Raw genomic sequence first — 17656 nt, 5'->3', positions numbered from 1 at the left:
CAAAGCGGCGCATTGTTCGCAGCGTTAACATTGTCGTCCTCTCTGCGTCTGAATCAGAGCAGGTTGCAGAATTGTGACATTCTTTTTTCTTATCGCTTAGTTGCAGGGTTCTAGTATGACGTTTAACTTCGCGAAATAAATTTGCGATCTTCGGGATCTTTCCTGGTAACATTGATGGGCCTAAATGAAAAATCTACACGCTACAGGCCTGAGCCTTCTTCAGCCTTCTACAGGCCTGAGCCTTCTCCTTGAACTGCAACGCCCCTCATCACATTCGGTGCAGTGCGTGCCGAGGAAAACACGTTCCTATGAGGACGCTTCCGAGGTGCAGCTTCCTCTCAAATACGTGCATTTCGCCTTGCAGCACCCCTGCTGTGGTCAGGCTGTCTGGCAGCACTACTATCCAGTTCGAGCTGCACAATACAAGAGGTGGAACGAGGAAAGAAACTCTCGGACCAAGTTTCCTCTTAATAAGTACACAAGTAAGCGTTTCTGTTTCGCTTTTATTTACTTATCTAAGCTTGTAAATCAATTCCATCGTAACATTCGAGAAGAAAACAAACAAAGACACACCGCAGAGAACAACAATACACCTCACACCGCGTAACAAGAGGTACACAGATACACATACACGCACGCGCGCACATTAAAAAACACTGTGAGTGCAGGCGACGCCTCCAGCTCCACCGTAAAGGAAGGGATCACAAAGGGGTCTCTCTTTATCGTTTCGCACGTTTCCTCGGGAAAAGATGTAATAGAAAAACACAGCGAAAATTTTTACTTCGTCTTAGTATAGTTAACTGATACAAACTCAATAAAAGCAGCGTGAAAGAAGTAAGAACTTTGATGGAAAGCGTGGCTCGACTCTCCACTCGCACAAACCCACGCAGAATGCACAGCTTCGAGGGGGAACGCACACGCCGTGGCAAAATACAGAACATAGGCTGCGATAAAACCAGTGGATCAGGAAAAGACCACCGAAAAAAGTGTGTCACAAGAGGCATGTGTTGATTCCTAACCTTCGTGAGGGATGCTTATCACAAATGTTTGTATGACACCGAGTACCTAATGGTTGGCTAAGAATAAAAGAATAATGTATACGGTTTTTCCTTTAGTGAGTTGGTTGCACACTTTGCACGAGATATAAAGCAAACAATTACGAAAACCTCAGGCACAACAGCACAACCAAAAGGGCTGCCGTTGCCAATTTCTGCGTTCTTTTGCTTCTTCCGAGTGTTCGTTGCGAGTCTGCCAAAGGTAGCGCAATTAAGATATCAGACAAGCAGTGAAATGAGTCGTGATAAATGTATATGTATAAAGGTTGGCCACAATGGCGCTGCCAGTTGCTTGTAATTGTTTCGTTCGATGATGACACAATATAAGCGACCAGCCTCTGGTGGCACAACCTTCGAAATAGGTTCGCCTTTCTGTGAAAAAGACAACGCCGCGGCAGTGTGTGGGCTGGCAGCCAAGTTTAACACAGGTGGCCGCTTTTCTGTTGAGTTTGAGTAGGTTATTCGTGATGACAATTTAAAATAGCGGGAACAATTCTAACTTTCCCTCTAGACACCGGCGGCCAAATCAAAAGCTTTTACGTTGAACTAGCAAATGCGAACGTTTAATTTTTTCTTTTCTAATTGACGCCAAAATCGTTCGACGAGAAACAAAAAAAAAAAAGCTTTGTTACATCCATTAAGCTGCAGCGAGTGCCATTGTGAAACGCCCGTATCGGGTTCTACAATTACACTGAAAAGAAAGTTTGAAACCAGTGTTTCTACGCGGAAAATGCGCGACCTTTCGCGATCTGACGCAAGGTAGGTACAAATATATGAACATCCAAAAGCCTAAGTCCAGTATGAGCTGTGTAGCCACTTTATGAGCATTGCCGGTAGAGCCACCGATATCATTAAAGCTCCTTAACACTTACAGACAGCATTTCAACCGGAACAACCACTTGGACATCTTCGAGAGATTGACCCTGAATATTTTCCTCGAAAGACTCGCGGCTGCGTCGAGTGAAACATTATCCCAGCAAGCGAGTATTGAATTGAATGTACAAATGCACTTCTGACTCGTACTGAGGCGCCAAGAACACGTATAGACCATCAAAGGCTCATCGAAACTAAAATGACTCGTACGATGAGGAAAACACTCCTTCAAGGTCACACCTGGACGTCGAAAACGTCCTGCGTTTCACGCATTTTATGTGATGAAAAGAAAACACTGTAGCTTGCTTTCGTGGGTTTTAAAACTGGGTAGATACACTTGACTAGCGACTTCGAGCGGAGCGTCGGTCTCACCTAAGCAGGGCGCAGCACGAGGAAATTCTCGACATGAGTACTGCATCCTCAGACTCGCCAGCAGACATGGCCATAACGCTCTAGGATGTTTCAAGCGCACTAGAATGCGCGATACTTGCATGCGACTATTATAGATGCCTCAATCGGGAGCCGGTGCCTTCCTGCTATCGCGGATTAATGTTCAACCGCCGTCGTAACGCTTCAAAACTTCCTTCAATTGCTCTATTTTTTTTTTGCAATCTCTCGCACTCGCACAAAAGGAATGTCATCTTGCATTTAGCAACAATTCCTATGCAACCAAGATTTGAATTTCCCTCTGAACGGCAGACCAGTTTCACGGTGCCACCGTGTTTGATAATTTCCGCCGAATCGCATTTTTTTTTCCCTACACATACAACTGCGACAGAATTGTAAGTTCCTCTGAAGGATCACGATACTGAAAATAAAAAAAAAGAGGAAACTGTGGTCACAAACCGGCCCTCTCGAGGATCATCTTAACCATCGCGAAGATATCACCAATACTGCGCCCTCTTAAGAATGCCAGTGCGCGTGAAGCTTTAAATACTTTAAAAAAAACGTAAAGAGAAGTATCTCCTTTCAAAACAAATGCGCGCGCGCGACGCAGATCACCCACCTCGGCGCTCCACGAACACGCGAGCAGGCGCACAAGTCAGCTGACCTCTCGCCCGCGACTCGGCCCGTGCAGTGCCGGCCTAGCCAGACAGCTGACGCCCCACAGTTATTACAAAAATGGAAATTCTTCGCCGCACCATCGGGCGCACACAAGTGACACGGTGCTGACGACACGAACAGCATGACGAGCACTTCTTGCCTCTGCAAGCAGGTTGAATTTGAGGCCGCAACAAACTGCCAGTTTTGATATGGTACATTGCAGCCCCTCGGCGGGCAGTATTTCTGCGACGGCCCGTGGATAACACAATGAATTCGTCCGTGGTGCGCGCTGTTCCGTGCTATCGGCAAGTACGGATGATCGCAACCGTACACAGTGTCTGATCTCGCACTCAACCTGAGCCGCCAGTGGAGAATTCAAAGCAAGGATAATGCGGAAATTGATTTTCACGTTTCTATTGCGGTTTAGACAGAGAACCGGGAGATATCTAAAGGGACACTAAAGAGAAACACTGAATCTGTTTATATTGATCAGGTATTCTTAAAGAACTGTACTTCCATTGATTTTGCGTAAGTCACTGTTCACGTCATGGATGAGACAGCACTTTATCGCATTTCAGCCATCCAGGCTGAATAAAAGTTCTGGAAGCTTCCGAAGTTAACTTTTTGGCTAACTTCAAATACAATGTAGTTCGTTTTTTGCCCGTAAAAGCTACACCCCAGGAGACAGCGCCGAAATCCGTGAAGCCACGGCTAGTTGGTCGCCCATCTTTCATATTTTGCATATTTTCTGACGTCGTCTCGCGGCAAAAGTGGCCGTTTTGGTATTGTGGAAGGGCAATTTACTAACACGCCTCAAATACTGTTTTCCTCGTTTTCTCTTTAGTGTCTCTCTAAGAGCAATGGATGAAGATGTTACACAAGAATGCTTGTAGGGCCGCATAATTTTTTCATGAAAGAGCAGATGGTTGCAGCGGCACGAGATCTTCACATAGCAACACCACGGTTGTGTTACCTACGACGCGTGGCATAAGCTCGATTTCCAGATGCGTCGAGAATGCTGGCGACAAATGACAGGGCGAAGGTGCACCGAGGCATAATCACGCACGCCACAACATTGCCACGGGAACGTAACCTGCGACACGTGAATTAGAAGGCTCCACTCATATCAATGACGCTCGACGCACACGGAAAATTGGAGCACACAAGAATTGTGCAGCATATAAGAAATGTGAAACACAGATATTCACACACAGTCCACTTGAAGACAGCCATGTCACTGCAGTTTTTACACCAAAAGGGCAGCATTGTCTTTGATATGCAGGTGTGTCTTGATGGCAATGTTCTGGAGAAGACAACATGTTTTTACTCTTCGTCAGGCCACCTAAAAAATGTACGGGAGACATTGGGTTCACTATGAGCACGATACTGAATGTCATGGATGACTCGCGCCGCTTCGCTTCCGTTTTCTTGTGTGTGTTTTTTACAATAAATATACGCGCACACATAGATGTCCGCTTCAAGTTCAACAAGCACATTCTCGCACATACAGCGACTCTGTGGTCCACTGGAGAAGCTTTCGACGAGACAGTTGATGTTCCACTTTTCCACGGCCTATAGTAGGCGACATTCCATGCCATGTCGGCGTAAGCACACACTTCCGTGATATGAACGCTTGGCAGAAAACGCTGGCGACAACAGCACTTTCAGCGAACGAATGTCGAAGTCCTCACCTTGAGCGCATTATTTGAACCACACGGCATTTTCATTGACCTCTTTGCGACGACCAAAGCTGCCGCCAAAACTGTCAGTAGCTGTGATGAGCAGGGCCACACTGATACGCACGCCTACCAAGTTTACTCATGTGGGCCAATTAAAAGTGTTCAACCCCTTCGCGCACAAACACATCCGAACCGTGCTGCGAGGTTTCGGAAGACCACACTCCACGACCCCGGTCTTCTAGCGCTAGTGTGGCCGAAGACTCCGTCCTCTCTTCGTCCATGAGCGAACTCGAAGACCTCTCAGAGTCCGACGGGCTCTTGATGCCGGAGTAGGCAACCTGCTGCCTCAGGCAGGAATCTCCGATAATGGGCAGGTGCCGCGCCCTGGGCGACGAAGCCAGGGCCGCCGTCAGAGACCCCAGGATGGTCCTGTCCGGGGCGGGAGCCACCACGCTGTTCAGCATAGCTGCCCGGCCCAGAGACCGGTAGCTGCCGCCCTGCTTGGGGCCATGGCGTCCCCCCGCTTGGTGCGGCTGCGTGCGCCAGCCGTCGTCCGACTGAGCGTGGTGCTGCGCGGCATCCTCGTCGATGGTCTCGTACACGTGATCGTTGCGCGAATAAGGGTCCGGCGGCTTCCAAGAGCCGTCGTCGCTGGCGCAACTGCGCGGGTTGTGATGGTTCGGGGGCCACTGGGCGGCCGTGTAAGGCAGGCAGTCGGGCGGCGGCGCCTGCTGCGCTGCCGGCGGGGGCCAGGCGTTGCAAATCCAGCTCAACGGGTGCTCTTCACAGGGGTAGTTGCTCGTCACCGTGGCTATAGATGGGAGACCTGTGCACAGGGAAAGGGCAGGGAAAGCGGGTCAACACCGGCTCTGCGTGCAATGCGGCTCATTCATGGAACGCTTGTGTGAAGGGGTTCGACGGCCCAAAGCACACGTGGTCACGAAAGCCTATATAATAGTGGAGTATCTCGGATTAGTCGTGACCACTTGGGGTCCTTTGACACTGCATCGAAAGCGGTGCACAGGTCATCGTGAACGGGTAGTTGAACAAGAAGGTACGTCCATCAAATGGAACCGAAAAGCACGGTGCGCAGTTTTCAGCCCACGCAACTATTACAAGCTACAACTTACTGTTAGTCACGGCATATTTAACGCTTATATTTTAATTATTTGAAGTTCTGCGCCTTTAAAACAAGTTGCGTGCCAATTAATCCAAGATGTAATCCAAGCTGCAATACCCAAGAATGCGACTAAAGTTCCGAGGGAGAACAGCATTGCACACAATATAAACAAAGCATACACATAAAAGGGGTGAATGTACACTAAGATTTGGGTACAAAATGTACAAAAAAAGAGATGAACTGCCACATTACATGTGGTCCAGATGCATTTTTCCTGTCGTAAATGCGATATAGAGCGCACAACATACGGGGCACAAGACTCAAAGCGCACAAGCGCAGTAAACGCGCGTTTGTCATGTCATGTGCAAGTTCAGCATATCATACCAGTGCGCAGGATCGAATCCCGGCCACGGCGGCCCCATTTCGATGGGGACGAAATGCGAAAACACCTGCGTACTTCGATTTATGTGCACGTTAAGGAACCCCAGGTGGTCCAAATTATTCCGGCGTCCCCCACTACGGCCAGCCTCATAATCACATCGGGTTTTTGGCACGTAAAATCCCATAATTTATATCATACCAGTGAGGTCTGCTAAATTATAATGAGGCTATGATTGCGCAGTTAAGTTCAGTAAAACACGTTCTGGGGCTAGTTGTTGCACAGCTTTCAAAATATGAAACACCTTGTCTTTGTTCCTTCTTAGTGCGCTGTCACTGTTGGCGCTTCATCTTCAGAAAAAAAAAATTGAGTTCAGTAATGCTTTCCATAAATACTTATTTAGCGCAATACAACGGACACACGAAAGGCGACAGGACAAGGCGCTACTCTCAACTGACATCATTTTATTGCATCAAAAAAGTATTTATGGATCCGCACCAAGTAGCCCGCCAACGCATTGTGCTGACCAGTAATGCTTATTCAAGAGAATGACCTCAGGTGGAGTTTCCGGCGGCGGGCAAGAGGAAATGTGTCCAGTTGTCTTTCTTTGGGATTCGAAGAAGCAAAAAGTAGAACCGACGATAGTAGAGAGCCTAGGTGCAGGAGAGCGCGTCCAGATGAGCACGTTTCCGGGAAACACTACTAAGGCAGCGATAGCGAAAGTCAAGCAAGACATGTGGGACACAGTGGAGGAGAGGCACCTAGCGGTGATAATGGGCGGAGTGATTGGCGTACTGCAGGGACGGGGAGCGGGGATCGCGAAGCAAACAGCCAAAGGGGTTACTGATCTGCGAAAAGTTTCAAAGAAAGTGCAAATCGCAATGTGATCTGTACCAGAGGTTGAGAGGCAGGGATATGCCATTGAAAGGGCAGTGCTTGCAGTAAACAGGGACATTTGGAAGCTAGCTAAGGCAATTAAATTTACGGTGATTGACATCAAACCAGAAGTGCACCGAGCAGGCCGCGAAGGCGCTTTTGTGCGTCACGGGATACATTTTGCGTAATAGTTCTGCGGAAGCCCGCCAGGTGGATAAAGTTAATTAATAAAGGGGAATGAGACACCCACCCAAACGTAGCTAACTGCTACAAAGGAAACCCATACGGGTTCCTCGAACGAAAAGCCTCCGAGTTGACGAAAAATTAATCCCATTCCCCTTTATTAATTACCTCTCCCCACCTTGCGGGTTTCCGCAGAACTATTTCGTCAAACTATTGCCTTCGCTTCGAGTTGTTGATAAATTCGACTTCGCCCTGCCATCTGCTATCCGTCTGGTTAGCTCAGATGGTAGAGCAGCTGCCCCGGAAAGGCGGTGGTCCCGGGTTCGAGTCCCGGACCAGGACGAATTTTTCTTCAACTGCGAGGCTTTTCTTTCGAGGAACCCGCATGGGTTTCCTTTGTAGCAATTCGCTACGTTTGGGATACATTTTAGTATAAGTGTAGCAACGCCGGTTAGACGTCGATTCGCGGCGTGGGCTGTAGCTTTTTTAGACGGACTCCAGACATTGAAGAAGGAACATGAAGTATTGAACGGTAGCGACATACTTGTAAAGGGCCGAATTAGACCCCAAAGAGTTAGGAAAAGACGCACAAAGGATAAGAATAGGGAAGGTAAAATTTGTTGCATCAACATGGAGGGCGGTCGCAAGCAGCAAAATATTTATTTATTTATTTATTTATAGTACCCTCAGGGCTTACAATGAAGCATTATAGAGGGGAGGGGCTAATAAATACAGATAAGTATGCAAGAAAGGAGAAAGAAAACACGAATACTAATTAGATGACAATGCATGGTACAACGTAAAGATAACTCGAGAGCGACACAAAAAACAAAAAAGCATAATGCGGTAAAAATATAATTATACAAAGAAAAACGGAAAACTTCAGTAATACAGATTAAATATAAATACATGGTATATAGGACAGGTTAGAGTGAGACAATAAGCACAGAATGATAGAAAATAAAGCATAATACAGTACACAATGTTTGCAGATTAGGTAGATAATAAAACAGAGAGTTTATCAACAATAATATTCAGGAGAAAGCGGAATTGCTTTATACATTCACATCAGGCATACTAGATAATATTAGTAAGTGCCTTACGGAAGTTATCTGTGTTAGTTATACAGACTAGTGGATCCGGTAGGTGATTCCATTCCTGGCATGTTTTTGGAAGAAATGAATTACCATAGGTAGACGTTTTGTGGAATGGGATGTTCACCTTATGACGATGGTCCAAGCGTGCGGAAGTAAAATGGGCTGGTTCGATAAAGCGTGATTTGAGTGTAGGAATTAAGTGGTATATTTTATGAAACAGACAAAGGCGAGCGATTTTTCTGCGTTTGGAAAGGAGAGGTATGTTGAGGGCAAGTCTGATGCTAGTTACGCTTGCTGTGCGCTGGTAATTGTTGAGAATAAAACGAACGGACCGATTCTGCACAGCTTCTAAGCTGTTAATTAAGGTTAATTGATGAGGGTCCCATATTGAGGATGCATACTCTAGATTAGGCCGAATGTAGGTGACATATAGCTGTTTTTTCAGGGAAGAAGGTGCGAGTGAAAAATTTCGTTTAAGATAGCCCAGCATGCGGTTAGCTTTTGATGTAATGTGTTCGATATGTCGTTTCCATGAGAGATTATTTGTAATGTGCACTCCAAGATATTTATAACAAGATACTGATTCAAGTGGGATGTTGTTAAGATGGTAGTTATAAAAAGATACTTGGCTGCGTGAGATTCTCATGAATTTGCATTTTGAAGTGTTAAGATTCATGTGCCAGCGGGAGCACCAGGTTGTAACGTTATCAAGGTCTGATTGTAATGTAACCATATCAGAATCATTAGTTATTTTTCGGTAAATTACGCAATCGTCGGCAAACAAACAAATAGAGCTAGTGATTTGGTTAGGCAGGTCGTTAATATAAATGAGGAAAAGTAAAGGCGCCAACACAGAGCCTTGGGGTACACCCGATTCTACTGGCACCTCTGGTGAGTCATTGTCATTGATGGTTACATATTGGGTACGATTAGAAAGAAAGCTGCAAATCCATTTGAATATTAAAGGGTCAATATTTAGAAGGCTTAGCTTATAGATAAGTAATTCGTGATTAACTTTATCGAAGGCTTTAGAAAAGTCTAAAAAAATACAGTCCGTCGCAAAACCTGAGTCCAAGAACGCATGCAAGTCTTTAGTGAATGTTATTAGTTGTGTTTCACAAGAAAAAGATTTTCTGAAACCATGCTGATAAGGGCTAAAAAAATTGTTTGATTCAAGAAAGTTTACAAGGTGAGTGGCTGGAAATTTGAACGCAGCTGAATGACGAAGCGATTAGAGTGTGCGCGTTGACCCAAACGTATCTGCGAGATTTGGAGGAGGCGTCTGCTATCGACAATTTTGTATGGGAACCGTGAAACAGAATGAATGGGTCAAGGAAAGGCGGAGGCGTAGGCATGCTAATTAGGCGAGGTCTCAAGTGGCAATGAGTAAAAGAGACATGTAAGGAGCATTTATGGATTAGCGGTACATGGCAAGGCAAAAAGAGGTGGCTTGAAGTAGCTTACCTATGGACAGGTAGTGATACCAGAGATAAAAATAAAGAATTCATTGATTGCATTAGGTATTAATCAGTTGAAGAAATCTAGCCAGGTGGTATTAGTAGGAGATATGAATGCGCATATGGAGGGTTTAGACGGATATATTGATTACAATGGTTCTTTAGTGCTAGTGTGCGATGAACAGAACCTTATAGCAGTTAACAGGAAGAATAAGTGGCCATGTATGGATAATGCCTGAATGCGGAAACAGGCAGTCATGTATCGACTACGCCTTAGTCTGAGAAATGGTCTACGAACGACCAAACCAAATGATGACAGATTAACGTGGGAAAAATGGCCTGGGCAGCGTTCATAAACGTTTATCCTTACAGGTTGGGAAAGATACTAACGTAAAACACGAACCAATAACATTAGAATAAAAAAAAAAAGCTAAAGACAGATATTTCAAAATATAGAGAAGGAAATGGGGGCGTTTATCCAACAGTCTGGGAATATAAGGAACTAGTAGACGTTATGAAGCAGGAGATGAGACAGATATGGGAAAAAATTTCTTGGATTGGAAAGAGGAAACCACATAAGTGATGGAACAAAGGAATAAAGCAACCTATAGAAGAGTGTAGACAGGCGCCTAGGGATTAACGGAAAGTAAAAAAGTTGGGATTACAGGAAAAAGAGATGCTCCTCAGATGGAACAAATACCGGGAAAAGAAAAGGGTGACGAGTGAGCTCGTGCAAGAAAAAATTACATGCGCAAGTCAACGTTGGGTGCATAAAATTTGTAAAAGAGACAAAAGCGCCTGAAATAGATTCTGGAATCGTAGCACACGCAGCTCCAAATAAAAATTCAGAAGCGGCTATATGGGATGAAGTCAGTAACACCTTCGAAGGAGACGATGCGCTCCGGTACACCACAGACATTATTAGGTATATATCTTCGGCAGCAAACAAAGCGTAGTGCGCACTCAAACAGATCCAGCAACAACAGAGATGCTTAGGAGATCAAATTAAGCATACAAAGGTTCTGTCGGAAAAAAGCAGAACAAAATGTGCCTAATAACACGGCAGCCGGACCCGATGAAATCACAATGCAGCTAATAAAAACCCTCGGTCCAAAGAGCAAGGCTGACTAATGTCATAGAGCAAGTAATTAGAACGAAGAAGATTGCGGTTGGATGGCGTGAAAGCAAGATGAACCTCCTCTACAAAGGCCAATGTGATAAGGATAAGACGAGCTCGTACAGGTCGGTTACGGTAACGTCGGTGATATATATAATGACAATGTAAGCCATAAAATTGGAACTGTCGAAGTGGGTGGAGAAAAATTATGTGCCGGGGAAGTGCAGAATGTGTTCAGGCCAGGCAGACGCTTAGAGGATTATATGTTTGTACTAACTCAGTGCATAGAGATTTCAATAGCTGAGGATAGACCTTTATCGACAGCATTTCTAGATATTAAAGCAGACAATGCCAACCTAGATAGGGTATTGTTATGGGTGTGAGCGCAACACATGCCCGACTTTCAGCTTCATCATCTCCACATGTCATCATCCATTGTACATCTTCTTCATCTGTATATATCATCACCAGTAGCACAGCTTGATCGTCGATCCTCGTGGCAGTAGCACGAGCTCGGCTGGAATAAAGCGGTTCCTTACAAGTGATGGCGGTACTGGGATCGATAGCCAGGACCTCCCCCACTTGCAAGGAACCGCTTTATTCCAGCCGAGCTCATGCTACTACCACGAGGATCAAACTGTGCTGCTGGTGATGATATATACAGATGAAGAAGGTGCACAATGGATGATGACATGTGGAGATCATGAAGCTGAAAGTCAGGCATGTGTTGCGCTCACATGGGATACTCTTAAGCACGAAGGCATAGAGGACGATTCCGTGGAGCTGCTGAGGGAGATGTATAGAGACAACCGAGTACAAGTTGTATGGAAAGGTCTAAAAGGTAATGAAGTGGTGGGAATTCACCAAAGACTCAGCAAAGACGTCCTCGGTATCCATTGTTGTTCGCGCTCCATGTTAAGACCATAGAAAGATGGCTGCAAAAGAGCGAATTAAGGTTTGATTTATCCTACATACGTAATGGACAACTGATGCAACAGCAGCTCCCTGGACTGATGCATGCAGACGACAGTGCTACTAGCGGGCAATAAATGAGACTTACATGCACTTCCGACTATCTGTGGCAATGTAGCGACAAATCTAGGCCTTAAGTTCAGCATAGAGAAATCGGGAATTATGATCTTTAATGAAGACAAAAGAAATTACGTGGTGTCAATTCAACAGCAAATCATACCCACAGTTATGCAATATAATTACCTCGGCGTATAGATAAACGAAGGAAAACGTTTCTCAAGCGCCTACCAAGATAATTTTAATATAAAGGAGAAGCCAAATGCCGCAATTTTCAAACATGAAGCACTTTCAGTAATCGTGCCAGCGCTAACGTTTTCAAATGCCGTTCAGTGCTCCAAATTGGATATCTTGTCGGGGTTGAAAGGTCGGTTGGATGGTTGGCTTCGGGAGCCTATGGTGAAACCAGAAATGAAGCAGTGCAGGGTGACATCAGTTGGGCCTCTTTTGAATACAGAGGAGGGCAGAGCAAAATTAGTTTTAAAGAAAGAGTGAGGAACATCGATCGAAATAAATAGCCGGCTAAGGTGCACAAGTATCTGTACCTGAAAAGCGTGGACATAGAATGGACGAAGAGGTCAAGACAGTTCGAGACCATGTACAGGGTTATTGAAACTGTAAACAGACAACAAGGAGCCATCAGAAAGAAAGTAAGAGAGGCAGAGACAACTAACTGGATGCAAGAAACGGAAAAACAAAGACCATGGACAATTAGAAGACTGGGAAGAAAGAAGCTAGAATGAAAAATCTCTACGATAGCACAATGTGGCCGTGTCTTGGTATTTCAGGCTCGAGCTGATTGCCTAAGGAAAAGAACATATCGGAGCAAATATTCGCAACAGGAGGCACGTGTATGCTGCAGCGAAAATCCAGAAACCACTCAGCACATTCTAATGGAATGCGAAGCGATTCACCCAGTGAGGCCCGTAGGCAACCTTCAAGAAGCACTTGGTTTTAAAGCGGACGGAAGCATCAACCGGTCAGGAGTGGAGATAAGCAAGAGGCATTTAGAGCATTGGTGGGAAAAAAGCAGAGCAGGGGTTTATACAAGCGGATCCATTATAGGTATAGGTAGCATTGAGCAAGCTTTGAGGAAGAAAACAAGTCGCAGTTTCGCCGGAAAGCCAAAGCATCGATTGCGATACAAAATTAATAGACAGCTATACGAAGTAAGTATAGTAGTTATATCGGCCGTGTAAACTTGAAAACATTCGCTTACTCACTAAATTAACAAGCATGATGTCACGTGCGCACAAGCAAGCATGAACGAATCTCACTCGATGACCGCGGAAACTCGCTGCCAGAACGCTGGAGTGAGGAAGCGGTTGCAGCCGCGAACGAATTCACCTTCGTGCTGCCTCTCGCTTCAACACTAAGTAAGCGGCGAAAGCGCAGCGCACACTGACCACTCGGTTCTCTCGCACTCTGTCCAGACCACTTTCAAGATAGAGCCCCCGCGGCCGCGTCAGTGTAGAACACCGCCCTCCTCCCTCTTCTCCCCACGCGACGGAAGACGGCACGCTTCCTCCACGCTTTCCGCCCTCGCGCACGCGAGATTGAGCTGGCATCGTCGGCTCACCCTCGCACATTTTCACTGGCACATACAGCATACGGGGCGCGGCAAGTGTTATTGCCCTTGTACTTTGTACGGAACACTACATCGATGCCGACACTCACGGCAGAAATGCACCTGGAGTGTCTGTATATTTCTGCCGCAATAAAAGAAGGTTAAGGAGATGTACAGAAAAATGCTAGGATAAAATGCATGTATAGCATACCTCATTAACACAAGCAGGCTAGGTGACTATTTGCCATTGCTTCGGTTTAAAGGGGATGTCAACAAATCATCATCATCGTCTATTCTTCGCTGTAATGTCGGAATGAGCCGCAGTATATACTTGGGACTTGGAACATCTTTCTCTCATTTTCGCTCTTAAGTTTGAATCGTTTTAATCAATAAGGCTAAAACGCGACACCGCGCGCAATTTCTTCCCCTGTTTTAATTCGTCACATCTGTATGGAGTAAACAGTACTTCATTGCGTCGAACACAAGCTCGTACGCGATCCGCAGGAGTAAACGAGAGCCCCAAGACGGCCTTAGGTTGAAGCTAGCGCCACTCGCACGCAGCTTTAAGCCCTAGTGGCAGCAAAGATGAAAATAACGATCGGCGCGCTGAAGCAGCGCAGCTTGTGCAGGCCTGTAGTTGCAGCAGGCATTGGTCAAGACATGGACGGGATCAAGGCCAGCGCTCACCTTGTGTGGCATGGTTCCTTGCGTCTTGTGTGACCTCGGACGACTCGTGCTCCTTCAGAGAGCTCCAAGATTGCGGGGTAGACTACGCAAAGAAAGGGAGAGGGGAAAGAGAGAAAAACACACGCTTTACGTTAAAACCCCCAAAATTCCATCTGAAAAAGGAAAACACACTCGATATACACTCACTGCTAAAGAAAAGTATGAATAAAGTTGGCAGAGAAAAGCCCCTGAGATCTCGGACGCTTAAATGATCTAGACACGGAATAGTACAATACATTTTGTCAAGCTCCATATCGCGCTCGAAAAAAAAAAAACATCATAATGACAGCTCCAGCCCATTCTAGGGCACCTTCCGGAGGTACTGCCGAAGGATTTATCCGCTTACAACTATTGATGAAGAATTTGACAACGCTGAGTGTCGCTTGTTTGGCAGGCCGTTCATGGTTGAAATAGCTTGCAACCGATGGAGCTAGAAATAAAAACAGCGCAAACAAGTTTACACTTCAGGACACCGCAGGATGCCGGTCAACTGCGCCGAAACAGCCAGTCATTCAAATAGCTGAACCCTACCTTGACTCAGCGCAACTCTGTATGCCGGTAGCATTTTATCGCCTTTGTTTGTTTTCCCCTATACACAAGAGGTGAACCAATATCAGATGCTGATGATTTATGCATATTATTTTCTCAGGATGTACACACGATCCCACGTTAATATGAGTTACATGATGATAACGTTTTTATTGCGGCAGCAAGTATACGGAGACTCCTGGCGCATTTCTGCCGTCGCAGTCGCTGCGGTGTTCGTATAAAGCCCAAGGGCGATAACATCGTCGCCATGCACCGTATGCTGTATGTGCGAGCGACAGCATGCGCGGGTGAGCCGACGATGGCAGCTCAATCTCGCACGTGCAAGGGTGGAAAGCGGGGAGGAAGAGCGCCGTCTTCCGTAGCGTGCAAGCCACCGGGAGACGGGGGGGGGGGGGGGAGGGGGCAGGGGGAAGTAGACACAGCGCTGGCTGCTGCGTGCGGCGCGGCCACCCGAGCCCTACCTGGAAAGCGATCTGTGCAGAGCGCGAAGGGGCTGATAGCTTTGTGTGCGGTGTGTTTTCGCCGCTTATTTCGCGGTGAAGTGAGAGGCAGCCCGAAGATCGATTCACCCGCAGCTGCAAGCGAATTCCTCACTGCAAGAATTCCTCACTCCAGCGCTTTGACAGCGAATTCCCTCAGTCATCGAGTGAGATGTGTTCCCGTTTGCATGTCCGCGCATGACAACACGCTTGTTAATTTATGAGTAAGCGAATGTTTACAAGTTTACACGGCCGATAAAACTACTATGCTTACTAGGCACAGCTGTATACTAATTTGGTATGGCAATCGATGCTTCGCCTTTAAGGCAAAAGTCCGACTTTTTTTACCGCTTATTTTTTTTTATATGCTTGTACTGTTTGCCTATTTTTTTCTAAAGATCATGTATTGTATCGGGGAGGCGAGAGCCTGTCAAGCTGGATATCTAGCTTTTTCTCTCCCCCTCCCACATCCTTGGGATGGAAAATAAAGGCATTATTATTATTATTATTATTATTATTATTATTATTATTATTATTATTATTATAAGACTGTGTCAACTATCAATACGAACGAATAACACAGAAACCAACATCTGTGACCATCCTCGTACGGTCCACGGCAAAATGCAACTCATCGTGTGCAAAGCAGAGTCTGCAGGAAACTGCAGTCGCGAACGTGGCGGCGAGGCCTGTGAAAACACCGCGCGCCGAGTGCCATTACGACAGCGCGAAGGAAAAAAAACAGAAAGAAAAAGATTAGAGAGGGGTGGACTGCATTTTCTCTCGGCCAGGCACGGCTGCGAGAGACCTAAGCACCTCAGACGTCGCCGCAACTCCACTAATGGAATGCGAAAACTTCACCGGAAGCCCAGGAGTTCGCCTCCAGAAACGCGCCTAATGAATGAGACGATCCCTCCTTCACAGCTGTACTGCCCGCCAGCAAAACCAGGCGCAATCCTCATCTCTCAACCAGGGGTACGCAGAAGGCGTCACATCCAAAGCTCGTACAGTGCACACACGTGTTGGTATCCACAGGGTCACTGCGCTTAAAGGAAACTTCCGTATTAACACAACAGCGCCCGCGAGTATTCTTCGCTCTGCTTGCCCGCTGCATGGACACGTTTGTCCCCAGTTCGCCTAAGGTTTCTTCTTATTCTTTTTGACCTCGTCAAAGGAACAACGCTGTGGACCATGGCCGCCATCTCTCAACCAAGGGGACCAAGCAGTCAGTAATGCGATAGCAGTTTTCTTTTTCACTACTTCAATTCATTGGTGTTACTAGCATTAATTTCCCTCCGGAGCTATATAATAATAAGCTAGGATACTGTAATAGATCAGTTGTGAGTGTAGCACGCGTGGTGTCTGGCCCAGTGTTCTTTGCGTTCGTTATAATTGCGATACAATGCTTCCGACACTATGGACTGCAGTCATCGTCAAAGTCCATCTTAGTTACCGCCCTATTCTAATAGGCATGCCTGCTTAGGCCGTCTAAAAAAATAACAAGCCGAACTTATAAGAAACGGCTCGAAGGCTTTGCAGAGACGCGCCTTCGAAACCCTTTCTCAGGAGTGCTCGACGCCTAATCACACGCCACTTGTGCGTGCCGAGCGCAATGTCAGAGACATTGTGCGAGAAGCCCCGCACGGCCGCAGGGGTTGCGACATGGCGTGCGCGGTAGGTTGGCGCGCCGCTACGTAGCGTCCGCCCCGAGTCACTTTCGAAACCCCGTCAGGCTCGACCGGGCCCGTTTCGTCACGCTTACAAATTGCGCGCCGTGTACGCGACTCACGTCCGCATGTGCGTACATGTCGCAAAGCTAATCCAATTTTCGGACAGGGCCCCGTTCCCTCTTTCCTGCGACGGGATCCTGCCGCGAAGGGGTCAGCCCGATTCCGCACCAACCGCACTTCCTCTCTCGTCGCCGTTTCAAGTTTGGCGCCTGCCGCTGAAGAAAGCTGATATTCGACTTTGGAGGGATAAAATAAAAACCACGGTTCCCTAAGGGGTGCCTGCGTTCTCCCCTTCTCGCATTCCTGTCCTCATGTTCCTTTTGTTCCTCCACACCACTGTCGATGGCCCTACTGTCTAGCCCATCATTGCAGTGGCTGTGGTTGTTTCAATACATACATATATATATATATATATAGCTCGGTAAAGAATTTTTGCAATATACGAACTTCCTGAAAAGACCCCGAGGCGTGTACGATTTGGGAGCATACTGACATTGATGTGCATCAGTGTGGCGTCACTCGCCTTAACTGAAAAGGAGCGTTCGTATGCAGAACCACGACCGCGATAGGAAATTGGAGTGCCGATGTGTGCAACACATAGTGGTTCCTGCGCTGCTGGCGCATGCGCTTGGTGAGACCTTGCGGATTTATGTCAACAATAAAGTTCAGTTGTTGGTCCAGCACCCGCGTCATTTA

The 17656-nt window shown here is 46.6% G+C and overlaps 1 protein-coding gene across 4 annotated transcripts in view; it reads right to left on the bottom strand.

Moving 5' to 3' along the window:
- Window positions 1–485: 485 nt before the first annotated feature.
- Window positions 486–17656, bottom strand: part of LOC126517426 (latrophilin Cirl-like) — a 433187-nt gene continuing 416016 nt past the window's right edge. For 3 of the 4 annotated variants that reach the window (XM_055064484.2, XM_055064483.2, XM_055064485.2), the window contains 2 exons: window positions 14164–14245; window positions 486–5477 (listed from right to left, as the gene is read on the bottom strand). In XM_055064484.2, the coding sequence (XP_054920459.2) occupies window positions 4804–5477; window positions 14164–14245 (756 nt within the window). In that variant the 3' untranslated portion in view covers window positions 486–4803. The remainder of the gene's footprint in view (window positions 5478–14163; window positions 14246–17656) is intronic. The other variant, XM_055064486.2, reaches the window with a different exon arrangement.

Source organism: Dermacentor andersoni, chromosome 11 (genome assembly GCF_023375885.2).
Source record: "Dermacentor andersoni chromosome 11, qqDerAnde1_hic_scaffold, whole genome shotgun sequence".
In the NCBI taxonomy this organism is placed as follows: domain Eukaryota; kingdom Metazoa; phylum Arthropoda; class Arachnida; order Ixodida; family Ixodidae; genus Dermacentor; species Dermacentor andersoni.
Note: the sequence above shows the minus strand (reverse complement) of the source record. Positions and strands in the feature narration are given on the sequence as shown.